At 38.2% G+C, this 20098-nt stretch overlaps 1 protein-coding gene across 1 annotated transcript in view; it reads right to left on the reverse strand.

The window, feature by feature from the left end:
* LOC131680766 (transmembrane protease serine 9-like) overlaps positions 1-13604 on the reverse strand; it is a 30222-nt gene extending 16618 nt beyond the window's left edge. Inside the window, exons 1-5 of the mRNA XM_058961476.1 lie at positions 13109-13604; positions 4810-5205; positions 4654-4750; positions 4293-4594; positions 3925-4236 (exon numbers count right to left, since the gene is read on the reverse strand). Of these exons, the coding sequence (XP_058817459.1) occupies positions 3925-4236; positions 4293-4594; positions 4654-4750; positions 4810-5205; positions 13109-13187 (1186 nt within the window). The 5' untranslated portion in view covers positions 13188-13604. The remainder of the gene's footprint in view (positions 1-3924; positions 4237-4292; positions 4595-4653; positions 4751-4809; positions 5206-13108) is intronic.
* Between the last annotated feature and the right edge of the window lie 6494 nt (positions 13605-20098).

Here is a 20098-nt window from a genome sequence, read left to right on the forward strand (position 1 = left end):
AGTAAGGAGAATGATGACCGGTGAGCGAATATGGAAGACGGAAACCTTCAACAAAGACCTGTTCGTTAAGGCACTTTGGCCGAACGGCGGGCTCGAGAACGTGGATGCGGATAAGAAGGATTGTGGCGGCTTGTAACGCCACAATGCCGCGAAAGCTGGAACCACGCAACAAACGGCGTCCAGTTTTCTGGTGGAACGAAACGCTTAGCACGCTACGCGCTGCTTGTCTCGGAGCCAGAAAGCGATATTGGAACCAGATAGAGAAAATCGCAAGGCAGCGTTTAGGGAAGCTAGGGTCGCTTTAAAACGCGAGATCAGACTTAGCAAGTCAGATTGTCACAAGGAGCTGTGCCGAGAAGTAGACGCTAATCCCTGGGGCGACGTGTATCGAGTCGTGATGGCGAAGGGCCCGACGACGCAAGCCGAAATGTGCAAGAACAAACTGAAGATAATCGTCGAGTGTCTTTTCCCGAAGCACGATCCAACTATATGGCCACTGACACAGTACAACGAAGTAGATGGAACAAACACGGACGATCGGCGAGTGACTAACGACGAGCTCGCAGAAGCATCGAAGCGCCTGAAATCAAAGAAACCCCCGGTCCAGATGGAATACCAAACGTGGTACTGGAAGCTGCGATCCTGACATATCCGGACATGTTCAGGATTGTGCTGCAGAAGTGCCTAAATGAAGGCAACTCCCCCGAAATGAAGAAGGTCCAGAGGCTGTGGAGTGGGACTACGCGGAGAAAGGAAGGTGAGTTGGTGGGTCACTCATCCCAAATGTGTCGGCTTGAGTGCATAGGAAGCATGGAGAGGTGAACTTCCATTTTGACGCAGTTTTTGTCCGGGCACGGATGCTTCCGGAAGTACCTGCATCGGTTTGGACATGCTTCGTCACCCCTTTGCCCGGAGTGTGTGGACGTGCAAGAGACACCAGAACACGTAGTATTTGAATACCCTAGGTTCGAAGAAGTTCGAGGGGGTATGCCTGGTGCGACAGTGGATAATATCATTGAAAAGATGTTCCAGGACGAGCATACCGGGGACACTGTCAACAAAGTGGTTACGAGTATACTCTCCGAGCAGCAATAGAAGTGGCAAAGAGACCAACAAATTAGCGCAATTGACTAGAAAGCCACCGTGAAACCACAAATGGGGATTCGAGAAATTCTGCCGCCGGGAACTCTCCGATGGTGTAGACTAGGTCCATCGCCGGGGACCAGTTGAGTAGTACGCTACGTAGCACTGGTCAGGGCTCCAGTGAATAGGACGTCAGGCTTCAACGGGATCGCCGGACCGACCGCGACACCCTATTGGGTAGCTCGTGAGTAGGCTAGATCTACCGCCGGGGATTGAACCGAGTAGACCGCGTCGAATAGCTAACAGCGGGTCGCTGGGGCGCCCGTGAATCGGAAGCTACGCTCCACCCGGAATCGCTGGATGGACCTCAGCACCTACTGGCTTGCCCGTTGAGTAGGCTAGATCCACCGCCGGGGAATAAATCGAGTAGATCGGGACGAAGCGGAGAGCTAAATGGCTCACGGAAATGAACATCGGTATCTACCGCTCGGATTCGAGAGAGCCTCTCTCGCCGGGAAATTCTCCGTCGGAGTAGTCTAGATCCATCGTCGGGGACTAGGCCGAGTAGTTCGCAAAAAAGTGAGGGCGGGAGCTGAATGGCCCATCGGGGAAGTTAAGCAAAATGGAACGAGAGGGAGCTAAAGGGCTCAAGAAGTTTGGGTGCTAAACCCAAAGAAGAACCAGTATCGGGAGAGCTTCCTTCGCCGGGGAACTCTCCGTCGGCGTAGATTCACTGCCGAGGACTAGACTGAGTAGACCGCGACTAGACACCACGAGTCGCGGGTCGCCAAATATGTAACTATGACTGTTACTGGCTAGCACAAGCATGCGACTTACCTTTGACTATAACCTCGGGATGCTCCTATCTGCTTTGTTTCTTCTACGTCGGCCGCCGTTTCGCGCCGACCCGAGTTCGCGCCACTTTCCTCGATCGCGTCACTCACTCTCGCACTATGCCACGTACTGCTCTGATTCCTTAGGCGGTTTTGGGGAGGCCGAGCGGTTAATTTTAAGGGTTCTCGGGACGGAATGTTCCGAATTATACGGGTGGAAAATAGGTGTAGGGAAGACACTACCGGCGGATGATTCGATGGCCGGCCTTGTGCGCGAGGTAGCTTATTCCCTTTATAGGGTTTACTTTTACGGGCGGAATTATGCTCCCGTCTGGGCGCCACTCGCGACACATTTTTCTTCCCTATTCGAACCGGTATTTGCACTCCGGTCTTACGGAACAGTTCTTCGTTCTTGGTTTATTAATGTCGCCTCACTAAACCTTTTAGTATTAGCCCTTTGGCTACACACACGACATTTTATCTCGCGATCTGCACTTTGGTATTGGCCCTTCGGCCACACGCGCGATTTTTTTAGCGGTATCACTCTATCGGGAAAACGTCTGCACCGTCCAGTAGCCAAAAGCGAACTGGACGCCCTGCTGCACCGGAATCGACGAACTGACCTCGACACCTGGTGGGTTGGCTCGGTTTCGGGAGAACTTCTCTCGCCGGGGAATTCTCCGTCGGAGTAGGCTAGGTCCATCGTCGGGGACTAGACCGAGTAGTTCGCGAACAAGTCGGGAACTCAACAAGTAAATGGTGCGAGAAGTGAGTTGTGGTGCTAACTGGCACAAGGGAGCCGAGTCGTGGTGCTAAATGGCATAAGGGAGCCCAAGGACTCGGTGAATTAGACAATCTGAAGTTTATAAGTCTCGACCCACAGCTGGCTTTCCGACAGTCATGCAGAAATTGCCAGTCTGTGTGGATGGTGGAGAACTGGTGGTGTATTGAGAGGTGGTACTGTAACCCTGCTGTAAGAATGAACTACTCAGTAGTCGAATTAGTGTGGGTGCTGCGCACATAAAAAACCCCTCCCCGAAGTAATGCAGTAAAGTGGTGCCGGGGAGGAATCATGTTTTGGACAAGAGCAGTGGTTTTTGTCGGGTCGGGTGTTGGCAGCCGAGACCCGGTTAAGTAGGTGCTAGTTACTGATGAGGCTAAAAGCGCGTCTACCATAAGTTGAGCAGTGTGCCCTTTCGCGCAAAAAACAGTTTCAATTCAACATTTGTTTCCTTCAGTAATTTTTTTTTCGAGCGTCCTCCAATTTCATTTCCAGGTTCGTTTTGCTGAACTTTTTATACCTTAACAAACCGGTAAAATTAACAATTTGGGGCCATTATGTTCGGTTTGATAAATATTTATGTTTATGGAACAGTAACAGAAACTTACTAACAAGTTAGCCAAACACAAATTCTCAATTACCCATATCAATTTAAATTCCAATTGCTCCATTACCAATAGCCATTTTTAGAAAAAGGTAAGTATAAATGTAAATGTTGGTGATAGTACTAGTGTAAATTTTTTTTTCTAGCGTCTTTTAACCATCCTGCACTATAATTTTCGACTGTTAGTTACATTGTGATCGCCATCCACCACAAACCTCCGGAAACGGAAAATCATAAAAGAAGACATGAAAATGCATAACTGAGGCTAACGACTGAATCAATTGTGGTCCTTGGCTGTCACAGTCAGCTCGTCATTGACCGGAGGAAAAACAGCACAATAAAAAAGAAAAACTCCTCGCGAGCTGTTGGCTGGTGGCCGAGAATACGCAATTAAACCGAAAAAATTATCCATAATTGATGAGGGATCAACAGCTGAGTTTGATTCGAAAAGTTTGCTCTGTTTTTCCCTCGTCATCCAAATTGGCAGATAAAATCAATAGCGAATGAATTATTCAAGCCCAAATAAGCTGTTCAAGGTTTGGTAAATGTATCAGACAAAATGTATTTCCACTGTCCACTATAAGGAAAACAAATTCTATTTCGAAGGGTATGCAGATTGGTTTATTCCTCTATTTTACCAACAATCCAGTCTAGATACTGACCGACATTTGTGAATATTCCCACCGGACGGGTAGAGTTGCATTCCTTCATGTAGTTCAACAATCCTTCCACTTCATGCACTACTCCTATTTTCGGCACCCGTTTCGTACTGGTTACAGCACCACCGGAATCGGCATGACATTTCTCTCCCTCGTTGACCGGAACCGTGCAGAGATAATCATTGGTTCGTCGAAATCCCTTGGGTAGATGTTGCTTACACTGCTCCTGATTTAATGCATTTAGCCTTGACCGTATTTTGTACCGACTATTGTAACCTGTGAAACAAAGAACGTTACTAGAATGCCCTCGGAACCATAATCAAACCACAGACCGCATCCGTTGTTGCCCCAGCCGGCAAGAGTGTAAACATGCTCTGCATTCTTCGCCGGTTCCTGTTGTTGAGGAAGACACACCGGTCGTATCCATGCTGTTGTGTTAACCGGTTCCGCCAACCGCAGCACCGCAATGTCGTTTAACTGAGGACGGTGCTGGCGAGTGTACTGCTCATGAATGAATACCTTTTCAACAGCAATATCAATCGCCGGATCGGCACAGTAGAAATCGTTGAAATCTTCGATTGAGATACAATCGACGGTTGATTCCGTATCCCATTCTCCAAGGCGAACGGTTAAACTGTAAATTTTAAGATTTTGTGTCAAAATAGATTCGATGAATGATTGTAAGAAACTTACTTGGTCCATTTGGTGCTATCGGCTACACAGTGACCGGCCGTTAGAACGTACCGAGAACTGATAAGAATTCCACCACACTCGAAAGCCGTTTCGTATGCTAAAATCAACAAAACGATTATCATAAAAGTATTTAAAACGAATTAGAATCAAACTCACGCTGAATCCCAAAGTGTATCAACGCCGTCCAAGGATGCTCATCTAATTTAGTCACATTTGCACCGAACAGTTCGTAGCTCGGTTGTGTCCCACACTCGCCTGGGCGAGGCAACAGTTTCCACTGCGTCATTTTCTCCCCGCTGTCACTATCGTCGGCGCCAGGGTCCACTCGGTTTACGGGGCCAAACGATGCGTCCGCCACGCTAATAGAATCAGCCGGACAGCAGACCAAACTTTTGTCCTCCGCCTTTCCACATTCGCTCTCGTACAGGAACGCAACATCATCGTTCGTTAGGGTTTCCTTCCGAAGGATCGCTAGAACGGTATGGCACTCCCGTACCAGGATGCACCGGCCAGCTACCTGGTTGGGGTTGATGCAGGTGGAATTGTAGGACACTGAAAATGTAATGCAAAACGGACTGATAAACAACTACAATCGATATTCAGATTGCTCCTGTAGTTGACCATGCGGGAAATTAAAAATGAACAGCTTTTCACCGGGGTCGAGGTGTCGTTTTACAGAAAAACAATCAGCATTCTATTAACAATGTTGAAATGATTGTTTTTACAATATCACTGAGTTCACAAAAGGGAAAACATTTTTTTTCTTCTGAATAACTCAAACGAATAGTAAGTTGTACCATGAATCTCCATAAACGTATTGTCTTCCAACCCGTGTCCGAGGAAGAGAACATTCTCGTTTCAGTTTTACCTTATATACAGGATATTTGGTTCATGATTAAGAGCCTCTCGAGGGGTGATAGAGAATCGTATTTGTGGAAAAAATCGTTCTACACATCTATTTGTCTTAAAATATCTCTAACTGAAAAAGCATACTTTGTATTCACTTTGTATTTAAGGCCGTTTGAAAACTGAGAAAATAGCCTACTAAATAAAACACACATCTTTCAATTACTAGAATTAAGTAACCTTTTAGTGGTGAAGTAGTCAAAAGTTAGATTTTTGATGAGGTTTTTGTTATTTTATAAAAATAATTGACTTATGACCATGCGAACAAATATCATTCAAAAGTTAAGTTTCAAGATAATTTGTTCCTCATCATTATATTTTTTGTTATTTATTTATTAAGGCTTTAACCTCGCAGTTCATTCGCCTTTTTTATTTCGCACAACCCAAAATAGATAAAAAAATAGACAAATAATCGAATATTATTCCTATTAACTATCCTGGGCGCACTGCTTTCCACTTCCAGCTTGTTTAATTTTTTTTCTTTGTGATGAGCAATGCTGGTCAATGCTGTCGCTTGCTGATCATTCCGTCTGCCTTCTCCCACGCTTGTGTTTGTGTCTGTGTTGTCATCACTAGAGATTTGATTTTCGCTGTCACATGTTTGGTGCTTTTTACATTTCTTACAAAACAAATGTATAGAATTCGCTCTAACTTTGAAAACCATATACCAATCGACTCAGCTCGACAGATTGAGACAATGTCTGTATGTATGTGTGTGTATGCATGTATGTACAAAATGTCATGTAATTATCTCAGCGATGGCTGAACCGATCCAAATAAAACTAATTTCAAATGAAAGGCCTATCGTGATCATTTGACACCATCATTTTTGTTTTTCGATATGTTGTTTACTTTCTGAGATATGGGTGATTTTGTCAAAACACAGCAGGTTTTTGGCAAATAATTTTCGAACAAAGTAATGCTGTCCCACAAACTGCATATAAAAATACCTTTCTAACAAGCAATAGATTGTCAAAATCCATTGACGAGCGGCGAAGATTTTAAACATTTTGTATTTTTATTCCTTGCTTACCAATTTCCACTAACTAAAAATGAGACCGCTGTTTTAGGGGCAAAACTAAACCGATTTTGAATATCGGGGTATGAAAAAACATCTACGTGATTCAAGAAATTCGATACTGAAAACATTTTGTGAATTACCTCTATAATAAATGAACTATTTCTCAAAAATTCATATGTGAGTTCACTTCAAAGACAAAATAATGTGTTCAAAGTGAAATTTTTTCTAGAGTTCATGTATTTATCCCTTGGATTAGGTGTTGCGTTCAATTGTGGGGTAAATGTTGATGGTATATTAATACATAGATCAGCAAGTGATTCACCTAGTAGTGAGATAAAAGATTTCTCATATAACTAAACTCATGGCATTACCGAAAGCAAGTGTATTTTTGAATCCCAAAACTCTTGCGAAAATTTTGCTCTTTTGCGAGATTTAGGTTATTTATACTGTTAATGGCGCAAAAATTACTACTTACATAATTTATCAATAATCAATATATCGCATATTATACCTGTAAAAATAAGGTCACGGCATTAACCATCATTAGCCATTCCCCACACGCCCTTCCTCCCATCTCTATCTCACTCTCTTTATCTCCCTTCGTGTTCTTTGGCAACCGTCACGACTCGCATCTATCTTGCTATTTCCTTATCCATTTCTAAGTTGTGTGATAGGATCTTCTGCTAATCTGAAATATTTATTAATATCCAAGCTAATTTCATGTGTGCGATGCAATTGTGAAGGTTTTTTTTTTTAAATAGCCCGCCTCTTACCCCCACACCAAAAAGCTCACAAACGGAGCCCCCTGGTAGTGGACACATCAGTTCTCAGCGTACAAAAAAAAGGTCAGCACAACAAAACAAAGTTACGAATCGCGGAAACGCTGAGAACAAAAAAAACAATACGAGACCGACAAAACACAAAATTTGACAAGAAGCTACGGCGAGTACCCAGCGGAAAAGAATCCTTTTAAGGGTCCCATCGTAGCTTTGCAGGAAGCTCATAATAATTTAAATTTATTTTTTACTTATTGCTAGAAAAAATGCATTTATCAATTGTTTTTATTAAAAAAAATGTTAACCAATTATAGCTAAAGGAATAAGCTCGATTGGTGGTGAACGAAGTTTATATTAAAAATTCTCCTATTTTATTTTTTAAAATTAGTTTCAATTTTGCTTGGAAACGAGTGCGACATGTTATTTGCTTTAAATCAGTAGGAAGCTGATTGAATAACTTAGGTCCGATGAAAGAAATGCGTCTTTGACCAAGGTTCGTGGATACTCTGGAGTATAATAAATGATTGGCTTGTCTAGTGCTGTGAGCTCGAATACTTGTTGTGAATTCTAGATTATTATGAGCAATAGTATTATGCAAAGCATTGTGGACGTATATTATTGTTTGGTAGTTAGTCAACCCAAGCAAAGGTAAAATGTTATGGGCATTATTATTGTATAACAAAATAGTAGGGTACATAAATGGTTTTTTATAAATAATTTTAAGACATCTGTTTTGAAGCGTTTGTAGCTTTTTCAGATTCGAGATACTGGCACGGCCCCACACAGATACAAGGTAGTTCAGCAATGACTGGATGTGCGCATAATAAAATTTTAGAAGTACATGCTGGGGAACAAAAGAGCATACTTTACGCATAGCCCCACATAACGCTGCAACTTTTCTCTCTATAGATGTTATATGCTCAATCCAGGATAGTGTGGGGTCTAAGTGAAGTCCTAAATATTTGAAGCAGTTAGTTTCCTGAATTACAGACTGTCCCATTCTTGGGTCTGGATGCACGCCTATAGCTCTTCTAGATGAACGAAACAGCATATATTTAGTTTTTGATAGGTTCAAGGAAAAAAGGTTTTCGTTGAAATACGTCGTTAGTGTTTTTAAATCCGATTCAATGTCGCGTACAATATCCAGGCAGTTGTTGTTCGGGTAGAACAACGCTGTGTCATCCGCGAAAAGACCAGGAGTCCCTTTTAACCCGAGTCTACCTAGGTCATTGATATACAATAAAAATAACAGTGGCCCAATATTACTGCCTTGGGGCACTCCTATTTCTATTGGTCTATATGAGCTACACGAGTCTCCAATAGACACGAATTGGTTCCTATACGACAGATAGCTACGAATAATATGATTTGCTAATTCCCTGATACCATAGCATTCTAACTTCTTAAGCAGGATTGAGTGATCTAGAGTATCGAATGCTTTTTTTAGGTCCAGAAAAAGGGCACCAACAATTCTTTTGCTATCAATTTGACTAATGATGGAGTCAATTAGTTCGGTCATTGCAATTAAAGTGCTGCAGCCCTGTCTGAACCCATACTGGTAGTTGTAAATTATGTTAAGAAGGTTTGAGAAAACAAAACCATTTTTTTGTGTACTGTTACCCTATAATTAGATTTTTGCATTCTAGTGTAACAGAGAGCCAGCCACTCGCGGAAAAAAGTTTAATAATACATCCCTGCATTATGGGAAAACTATAACTATTTTAAAATGTTCACACCCTCAAGATGAAAGAGGTATCCCTTCGAAACGTTGCACTATAGGTAGACAGGTGACAATCGGAAACTACATCAACTCAAGTTTAATTCAGTTCTATTCACTATATACACTATAATAAAGGAAGTTCGTGACTATCTCTGAAAAATATTCCGCTTAACTGGGTAATATAAATGTTTGACGATGAAAATTTTCAAAAGAGACATTCCACGTGCGATATTTAAACTCTTCGTATCTCTATTGAACTTTGAATGAAACATATGCTCAAATATATCATGTGAAAACTTAGAACTCCTCTTGTGTGATGATATTATTGAAAATGCACGTTCGTTGTATTGGTATGAGCTTTCATGAAAAATTACGGACCAAAGACCAAAAATATCCACGAATTAGATCCGGGAAAAGAAGTCTCCCAAAGTCCCCACCCTTGATGCGTGATGCAAGTACAATATGTCTTCTAACTTATCATCGTCCATATCTCTATACTGAATACTCTTCAATTGATGTTCCAATGGCAGTCACAATTAGTAGAAAGGCATTGGATAATTCAGTTTTCCATATTGTACAAGTAAATTAGCGAGGATTACAATTAGAGAATATGCATTGGACAGAGAGTTGATCTGACTACATTTTTACCATCCTGATAGTTTGAACCATTTCTTTTTCACAATATTGGTTTGTATAGGACTTATTTATCTATATTGCCTGAACGAGAATTCCGAACGTAACTATATGCAAGTTTTAAGGATGACTGGAGACTGACGGAGAAACTGCATTATAATCAAATGATAGCATTTTATGCTATCAACATAGCCTAGACACTTCACACTATTTATTTTACTGCAAATGGAAACTTTGAAATATCTACTTGTCTCATTCACGAATCGAATTCTCCCTCTGTCGCTTTCTGTTCAAGGGGCTTGAAAGCACATGTGACCTTGCCTCACTTACTATATTCAATAGCGCGTTAAAATACTGGACCAGCACAAAAAAAATTTCGGGAATATGTGAACAAAAATTAAACTTCGAATTCCAAAGCAAATTGAATGTTCCAGGTTCCTGATGACTAATTAGGGTCCTTCAATAAAGTAAAAACACCAGATAATCTTAAAACGACGCCGTCAAGTAAAAAGCATGAAAACGAAGACTAAAACAAAAAAACGGAAGCCCTCGAAAGTCCATTGTATATTAATTAGCCTTTTCTCAGAAGATTGGATTTTCAAAAACATTTCAAAACTTTCTGATGCAATAGTTCTCAAATTCGTACAATACGATTTATTCATTTTCTTTATTCAAAAATGTTTTTTTAACTTTAAAATTAATTATTTCATTGAGCTTCTTTTTATTCATTTTGTTGATCAGCGTTCATTTTTTTTATTTCATTCGTTTCATTCTTTGGATTCAGTCTCAGTTCATCATTTTACAAATCTGTTTTCAGTTTTATTCATTTCATCCAATTAATTTATTTGACGCAATTTATTTTTTACTATTAATTTTCTATTAATTTAACCTTGTAACATCGTTTAATTTTTCATTTCAATCAATGCATTTTGCTCATTTTCTTCTTTTTATCAATTCAGTATATTTTGTTTATTTCATTCGTTTGTTTTATTTATTCATTCAATTTATTATTTATGTATTATTTATTTGTTCATTCCATTTATATATTCATTTGATGCATTACATTCATTTGATTCGTTGTATTCACCGCATTCATTGCATTAAATTGATTAATTTAATTCATTTGATTCATTTGATGCATTAGATTCATTTGATTCATTTGATTCATTTGATTCATTTGATTCATTTGATTCATTTGATTCATTTGATTCATTTAATTCATTTGATTCATTTAATTCATTTGATTCATTTGATTCATTTGATTCATTTGATTCATTTGATTCATTTGATTCATTTGATTCATTTGATTCATTTGATTCATTTGATTCATTTGATTCATTTGATTCATTTGATTCATTTGATTCATTTGATTCATTTGATTCATTTGATTCATTTGATTCATTTGATTCATTTGATTCATTTGATTCATTTGATTCATTTGATTCATTTGATTCATTTGATTCATTTGATTCATTTGATTCATTTGATTCATTTGATTCATTTGATTCATTTGATTCATTTGATTCATTTGATTCATTTGATTCATTTGATTCATTTGATTCATTTGATTCATTTGATTCATTTGATTCATTTGATTCATTTGATTCATTTGATTCATTTGATTCATTTGATTCATTTGATTCATTTGATTCATTTGATTCATTTGATTCATTTGATTCATTTGATTCATTTGATTCATTTGATTCATTTGATTCATTTGATTCATTTGATTCATTTGATTCATTTGATTCATTTGATTCATTTGATTCATTTGATTCATTTGATTCATTTGATTCATTTGATTCATTTGATTCATTTGATTCATTTGATTCATTTGATTCATTTGATTCATTTGATTCATTTGATTCATTTGATTCATTTGATTCATTTGATTCATTTGATTCATTTGATTCATTTGATTCATTTGATTCATTTGATTCATTTGATTCATTTGATTCATTTGATTCATTTGATTCATTTGATTCATTTGATTCATTTGATTCATTTTATTCATTTTATTCATTTTATTCATTTTATTCATTTTATTCATTTTATTCATTTGATTCATATCTTTAATTTTATGCATTTCATGTTCAGTTATTCGTTTTATTTCATTCAATTTGTTAGTATGAGTCAATTTATTCTATTAATCTTATAACTATTTCAAAATATAATCTTAATTTTTATTTAATAACCTAATCTAATTTGATTCGTGTATGCTATAATTTTGGTTTACATTATTTTTTCTACTCATTTCATGAATTTAAAAACCTATTATTTCATTTTTTGCTTTACTTTTTTATTTCGGTCGTTTTGTTGATTTCTATAATTTATTCAGTTTATTCGAGATTTTATTCGTGCAAGACTAGAAACTGTTTTCATCCGACCTCTAGTTGGGTGCCCACTTCTCGTGAGTTCTGCAAACTAATCCAATAGTGAAATGTGTAAGAAATGTCTCATCTCACTGCTAGGTGGTTTAAATCGGTTTTTTTTCTTGGTTTCGGGGTGAGGGTCCTATGGCTGAGTACGTTCTTGTTAAAATTGAATTATAGGGGTTTTAAACCCCTCTGAAAGTCTGGTTTTTGTTTAATTTGTAAAGTGCACCTCCATGTCGAAAACAAAGACGTAGTCATACGTAAAAAATCAATGGATCGGAAATGCTATTTCAATCATAAAGCATAAAGCTTGGGCAATTTTTTATTCATATCAGTTCGTCAACATGCATTTACATTGTATATATTCATACACAAATAATTATTTATTTTATCATATTTGTGATGTAGCGAATAATGGTACAATATTTTCCCATCAAAATAATAAATTCGCAATTAATATTATATTCTGAAAATAACTACTTATCAAATTAATAACCGTAATCGATCAGCGAAAAAATGCATATTACAGAAACAAATCCACCCGCGAGAATATGCAGTCGTACATGTGTTCAAGATTTATTCTTAATGACACTCCAGGGCGCCCTGTTTGATAACAAATCATGAATTATTCCATTGTAATACAATCCATATATTTTTTACGTTCGGTGCATCGAGAAGTGGTTCGTCAAGTGTCAAAAAACTGAACCGCATATAATTATAGCGAGGAAGTTTAAAAAACGGACACCATTTCACACCCCCTTCCCAAACCAAACCTTCCTGTAATTGCACTCGGAAACTGTTTTTAATATATTCTCTGTATAGTCAAATAACAAACATAAACCTATAATCCTGCTTGTCACACATCATAATTTTCGAGATATCGTTTCGCACTGGAACACATTCTGTCAACACCATCAAGTTAATTTACACTACACGCCAAAGTTCGCCACTCCCCGGCAGCTGCCCACAATCAATTTTGCCGAAGTAATTAAAACTTTGAATTACAAATAACTACGCAACTCACATTCAGTATCGCACGAAACTGCGACAACAGCAGTGATGGTAAATACTAGCACCACAACATGTGCCGCTGTGTGTATCATTTTGATTAAAATAATTAGTTGCACCGGATAAATGCTATGATTCACTAGGAATGTACTTCCGAGAACCACACACGCGTCCAACCGCAAACTGTACGGACTTTCGACTGACGGGTAAACAGTTTCCGCGACAAAGCCGTAAGCCACCCGCCAACGAACGCGTTGATGCCTACGACAACCGGGCGAAATTTGGAGGAACTGGCAGAGTATCCATGTGTTGAGTACGCAACCCGGGCCGATCAGGTTAGGTTTAAACTTTTAATTGGCCCGGCTGTGCTTTTGATCGACCAGACAGCATCATCACCGGGTCAGCATAATATACGTTCCAAAATAATACACTGCCCGCGAATGAGCTTCGCTTTTTCTATCGGCCGTAGAGATCCCGTTTGTCCTGGGATTCCCAGTGGGTCTTGCATTCGCTTTCGGGATATTTCAATGACTGGTACTTTTTAACTGGTGTACGATGGGTGATAAGTGTAAACAGGCACATCATTCGGCTTGATTGATGTAGTGCCACTGTGTAGGTACTAACCGAACGGTAGGAAACACTTTGTTGGTATTACGACAGCCTCCATTCTGATCTTGTGTGGTGGTTAAAAGCGTGTGTGAGAGAGAGTGTTATTTATCACCATTCATCCGTGTTTCTTTCATTAATAATTCAATTGATGTTTACCACTTTCTTGTGATCATGTGTGAATATGGGTGATACTACTTTCACCAATGATAATGTGCAACGGTGGTATACAGTCGAACGGAAATGGTGTGGGAATTCCAACTGCTCATCATTCTTGTTTCACGAATAATCTCAGTAAGAGATGTGTGGGTAATGTCCGAGACATAACCGAAGTGAAGTCTGAGGAATCAAAAAAAATTTAGGTGCTTTTAAAAGATTGTATTGAAATCAGTTTTGACGTAGGACTACGTCTTTGTTTTCGATATGGGGGTGCACTTTGTAAATTCAACAAAAATGGTATATAACGAAAAGTGGTCCAATTTTAAACGCTTATAATTCAGCCATCTCACGGTAAATTTTCAATATTTTTGCCCATATCGTTCAGAAATACTTCTATGAATAGATTCCAATATATAAACCCAAAGATTTTTGATATCATGGCATTAAAAATTTAAATAATGTCTAACATAATCAAAATACCACGCATTTGCACACAGAAGGCTGCGCTTCCCTAGTCTGGCACGACAGATTTATGCACCTAACGCGCAACGCTTCTATGAATGACATCATCATGGACTATTTAAAGAACAGATTTGGTCGGACAACCTCAGTTGCCTGTTGAACGGCAGGTAGAACAGAGCACTGCGCTGTACTTCCACAGCCAGTGTAGCAGACTGATAAGTCCGCTACACTGGCTGTGGAGGTGCGCTACGCAATGCAGTTCAACAGGCGACTGAGCTTGTCCGATCAAAAACAATGCTTTCTCCTGTGTTGTGCTCGTTTCAAGCACACATTTCATGTACTATCTCGAAAGCATTAATTCATATAAAACACGTGAACAAAATTGCTTGTAGAGTGAACCCCCTGTGCAAACACGGTTAACATAGCGTCGTGGTACTAGTTGTCTCTTTCGCTCCACCCATCATCACCAGCGTTGACTGAATTTGCTTGGTGCGTATCTTTTATTCGTGTACTGATACGATGTAATGGCACAGCTTTTTGATTCAAGCACGGTATACCGTTCGCTTGGGTTTATTGTTTGAGGCGAATGTGTAGGTATATCCAAGTGTTGCGTGTATGACAGAAATCTGAGCTTTCGTTGCGCGAAGCGAAAGCTTTCGCAACGAAAGCTCAGATTTCGCTATTGTGTTGCCATCTCCATGACAGGCTAAGGAGACGAAAACTTTGCAAAAACGCATCTAAGTCCATCTATAAAATTATTTTCGATTCTTGTATATGTTTTGCTTCGATATATGATTAGGACCACTGCGTTCGCTACGTTTATATGTGTACTTTAGGAAAATTACAGTAACGGCAAAATAAAATTATAAAGCAGATCCAGATATTAGTTCGGTTTTGATGATGAGCCAGACGGTTTGATTCATGAAGAACGAAAGAAATATGTTTGATTAATTATTAATCCAAATGTAATAAGAAATGAAATATTTCACTTTATTGCAATCCTACGTCTGCAATTCGTACAACCCCATAGGGCTGTCCCTTGTAGTTTTTTGGTGAATATGCAATTATATGCAAACATCGGAATTTAGTATAGTACACTTAAGGTTTTTACGCGGGGGATACAGGTCGCGTAATTGAAAATCGCGCGAATCTAAAAAATCGCGTTAATGAAAACTGCCGTCATCGAAAAATATGTGTGAAGAAAACAGCCTTAACAAGAGCAACATGTATGACGATTTGATAAGATGTCAAAAATATGGTATGCAGGGGAATTTCATGAATTCGGCTTGATTTGTAAACCATAGGGTACCTAACGGGTGTTCAATAACTAATGGGAATTTTTTCAGTCATGTAGTTAAAAACAAAAAAAAATTCAGCGGATTCAGTATTTTTTATTAAAAACATAATGTTTATTCTTCAAAAAACGTCAATGAATATTGGAAAAGGGCCCTGATCAGGCGTACGACTGAACTTAGTCGCGATGCTCTCACAAGAGCGCTGCACGGCACTGACGTCCATCTTCCGGATATAATTCCGAATCCTGGTGGTCAACTGCTTCGAATCCGCGGCTCGCCAATTATTTTTGTACACTAGGGCACTGGGAGCCGAAAAAATCCTCATTGGGACGGCACTGGGGCAAGTTTTTCGGGTTCCTTTCTTTGGTCGTCTCGAAAGTGGTCTATCGTTAACATTTTTCTACTATGACCAACCGTTTCGTAAAACCGTACAAAACGCTCGCGGAGTGCTTGCTGTTTCAACGCATTCTTCGATTGAACTGACAGCACCCGAAAAGAAACATGCCACCCATTTCTAGGGAGTCCAGAGAGACATTTTCTTTGAGAGAAAAAAAATTACGCTCTTCACTTAAATTACAGAAAGGTATTGAAATCATTCTCATTTTTTATTGAACACTCGTTATGAAGACTTACGACTAATCGCTGGACCCTACCTTCGAAGAATTCGGACTTCGGGTATATCTTTTCTCAGTAGGTTCACTAAAAAGGTGAACTTTCGCCATTTTTCTTTCTCCACTTCGATAATTCTTTGTCCGTCTATTTTCCGTTGGACATTTTCCTAAATAATTGGCTGTTACTTAAGGACAGCCTCGATGATAAAATTACCCGCTGGCTGTTTTGAGCCAATTATGTTAGATTTATTTTGCACGACCTACTAAAATCCAAGATTTAAATACATCGCCAACTAGCACCCGGTCGCTTCTACACGGAAAAAATTGTTCACAAAATCATGAATAAAATGCCATGAATTCTGGACCAATCACGTTTGTACGTTACGAAAACAGGACCATGAACAAAAATCATGGCTTTCATAATTATGTTCAATTTCCCTTCAGTAACGCCCGCATAAAGCTTTCATTAGTGGAAATATTTGTTTTGATTTTGTGATCTTCAGTCACGGTTTCCGCCAATTTATTTCTAATTCGATTCTCAGTACGCGAACAAGTTCACAATTTTATGAACATTATTCATAAAAACAAGTTTGACTCGTGATTTTTTCCTAGATACAGGAACTTTAGTACACAAAATCAAACTATTCTGACCATTTTTTCGTGAACTGCTTCACGAAAGTCGGAATTTTCTTCATGAATCTATTCAATCCTCGTGAACTAATTGATGATCCCTAATATATTAGTCACGGACCCAATATTTGTGCTCGTGAAATGGGTCACAAAATCATCAAATACTATTCATGTATTCGTGAACTTGTTCATTATCCCTAATTTATTAGTTACGATCCAATATCCGTACCCGTGAAATAGTTCACGAAATCATGAAATATTATTCATGTATTCGTGAACCGGTTCATGATACCTAGTATAATAGTCACAACTTACCATTCGTTTTCGTGAAATAGTTCACGAAATCATAAAATATTATTCATGTATTCGTCAAATGGTTCATGATTCCTAATACATTAGTTACGATCCAATATCCGTGCTCGCGAAATAGTTCACGAAATCATGAAATATTATTCATGTATTCGTGAGCTGGTTCATGATGCCTAACATATTAGTCACGACCCAATATCCGTGCTCGTGAAATAGTTCACGAAATCATGAAATATTATTCATGTATTCGTGACCTGGTTCATGATATCTAATATAATAATTACAACTTATCATTCGTTTTCGTGAAAAACTACGAAATCATAGAATATAATTCATGTATTCGTGAACTGATTCATGATTCCTAGTACATGATTTACGATCTATCTTGTATCTATTTGCGTGCTTGTGATATTTAGAATATATCCCTAAACATTTACAATATTATGCAACATGGTAATGAAATTTTTACGTGAACTCTTTCACAAAATTTGAAGTATTATTCTGGGAATCATTTTTGTTCCTTGCACTTTTTCATGAAATACCCATTTACTAGCAACCAGTAATAAGCACGAGCAGTATATAAACGATATAAAAAAAACTGTTAGTACCTCGAACATCGTTATTCATTTGATAAGGTTCATTGCGATGTCCGGACAGAAAACGAAATTTCTATTCCCAGTTTTAAGATTGTTGTTAAATTTCTCATAAAAAAATGTTCCCCTTCTCACATATCAAACTGAATTCTTAGTTTTAAAATAGCTGTAAAATTTTTGGTAAAAAAAACTTATGTTCAGTCTTTTGTATATTACACTGGATTGCTGGTTTCAAGATAGTTACAAAAAAATTTAAACAACATATTGTATCCTACTGCTGTATATAGCATTGAATTTCTAGTTTCAAAATAGCTGTAAAAATTTTCCTCTTTTATAAAAAAAATATTTCAGCATTGTAATCTCCAAGTTTTAAGATATCCAAAACACAAAAACAAAAGAATCTAACACCGTCAAGCTAACGCATTTGTGCCTATCAAATAAACGCACTGAATAAAAAATAAGTCTTATTTTAATGATCCAGTTCATATTGTCACGATATTCCTAGTAAAAAACCGTTAGTAACCAAAAAATAATAGATCACGATAAGGCGAAGAAAATTTACGAATACCATGATAAAGCTGCTTATATCATGAACATTAGTTACATTACTCTTTAAAAGTAAGCTCTAAAATATAATATCATGATAACATGAATAGAAACTATGAAAATCGTGACAAAGATCCTGAAATCATGAACACAAATCACACAATTAGTGACAAAAATGTCTAAAATCGGAACTAATATTCTGAAATCATGAACGTGAATTTCTCTATTCATGATTAAAATATCACGATAACATGAACAAAAGTTACAAAAATTTCGACTAAAATCCTGAAATAATGAACACAAATCACACAACCCGTGACAAAAATATTTAAAATCGTGACAAAAATCCTGAAATCATGAACATGAATCGCTCTACTCTTGACTAAAATATCACGATAACGTGAATTGAAATTACGAACATCGCGACAAAGATCTTGAAATCATGAACTTTAATCTCCCTAATGTCATGAGAATTCACAAGAATCGCGAATGAGCTCTTGAAATCACGAACAACGATGGATTGTCGACTGTGTATTCCCAAATCACGAACAAGCATCACAACAAAATCTAAACATGTCCAGGAAACAACAACGGGTTAACCAAACATTCTAATGTAACGCCAGGTATATATTTAGGGCGGTTTTTAGTCGCATGAATACAAGGTTTATTATTCATAATTTCAGGAACTTGGTCACAGTTTTCGTAAATCGTTCAGTTCTGGAAATCATGAATTTATGAACACATTTTTTTCCGTGTACAACAGTGGAAGTGAGGCAACAGCTTATGCAACTGAAAAGACCCGTTATGCACATACAATCACTCAAGGTTTGTGTTACTAACACCACATTTTCAGAACTGCAAAAATTCGCATGACTTTAAAAATCCGCATAAAAAAAGGAAGTACTTGAAAATCCACCTTTTTTCTAAGTTTTGTAAATACCAAATCCTAGATTATGACTAATATGCCATTATGCCCTATCAGTATCCTACATGATCAGAAATATTGACAATAAATCAAATATGGATCAATATATTGACGGCATTAGACCATCTTGAAAATAGTCATTCTGTAGAATTCAAACAGTATTGAGGTAGTGAAGAAGCCTTCGCAATATTTTTATTGATACTATATCTGTTCCGTGTAGGGCCCGCTTTACGTGTATTGTGCCTATTGCTGTGCACCCCATTGCAACTTGGTTTATTATTGTTCAGATTACAGAACAATTTATTAAAAAGTCAGCAAAGAGCAACCATACAGAATAAATTATAAGACAGTCCTTTGATGAGCAATGATTTTTCATTGTAGCCAGAATCGACTGACCTAATCCCATCATATGTACGAATGTGGTGAGACCGAAAAGCAATTTATTGGGGTTTCCGTAAACAAGTGAACCCTCTCTGAAGACGCCATCTGTTTGCACTTCCACCATACGAAAAACATTTAATAAAAACACTATCAGTTATTGTTTTGTTTTTCTCACCAGCGCCCAAGTGGCTTCAATTACTGTGTTTAGGTTGCTAATTTCCATCATGTTTCCATTCTGCACAAATTACCCGACTGGTAAAGCAAGGCCTGCCGCTATCCATTGTAATAATAACTCTCCACCTCCCCAGTTCCTTCCGACAAACCAAACACTCCTGCTAGAGCTTGGGTCAAACAGAAGGCTTTGAGTGGAAAAACATTTCAGGATTGCATGCATACACACACACCCACTCACCCGGTCAGTTAGCCGCAAAGTGGTGTCGAGTAAGGCAGCTTCGAGCCGAACAACACTTACTTAGTTAGCCCGCACAA

This window comes from Topomyia yanbarensis, chromosome 2, assembly GCF_030247195.1.
Source record: "Topomyia yanbarensis strain Yona2022 chromosome 2, ASM3024719v1, whole genome shotgun sequence".
In the NCBI taxonomy this organism is placed as follows: Eukaryota; Metazoa; Arthropoda; class Insecta; order Diptera; family Culicidae; genus Topomyia; species Topomyia yanbarensis.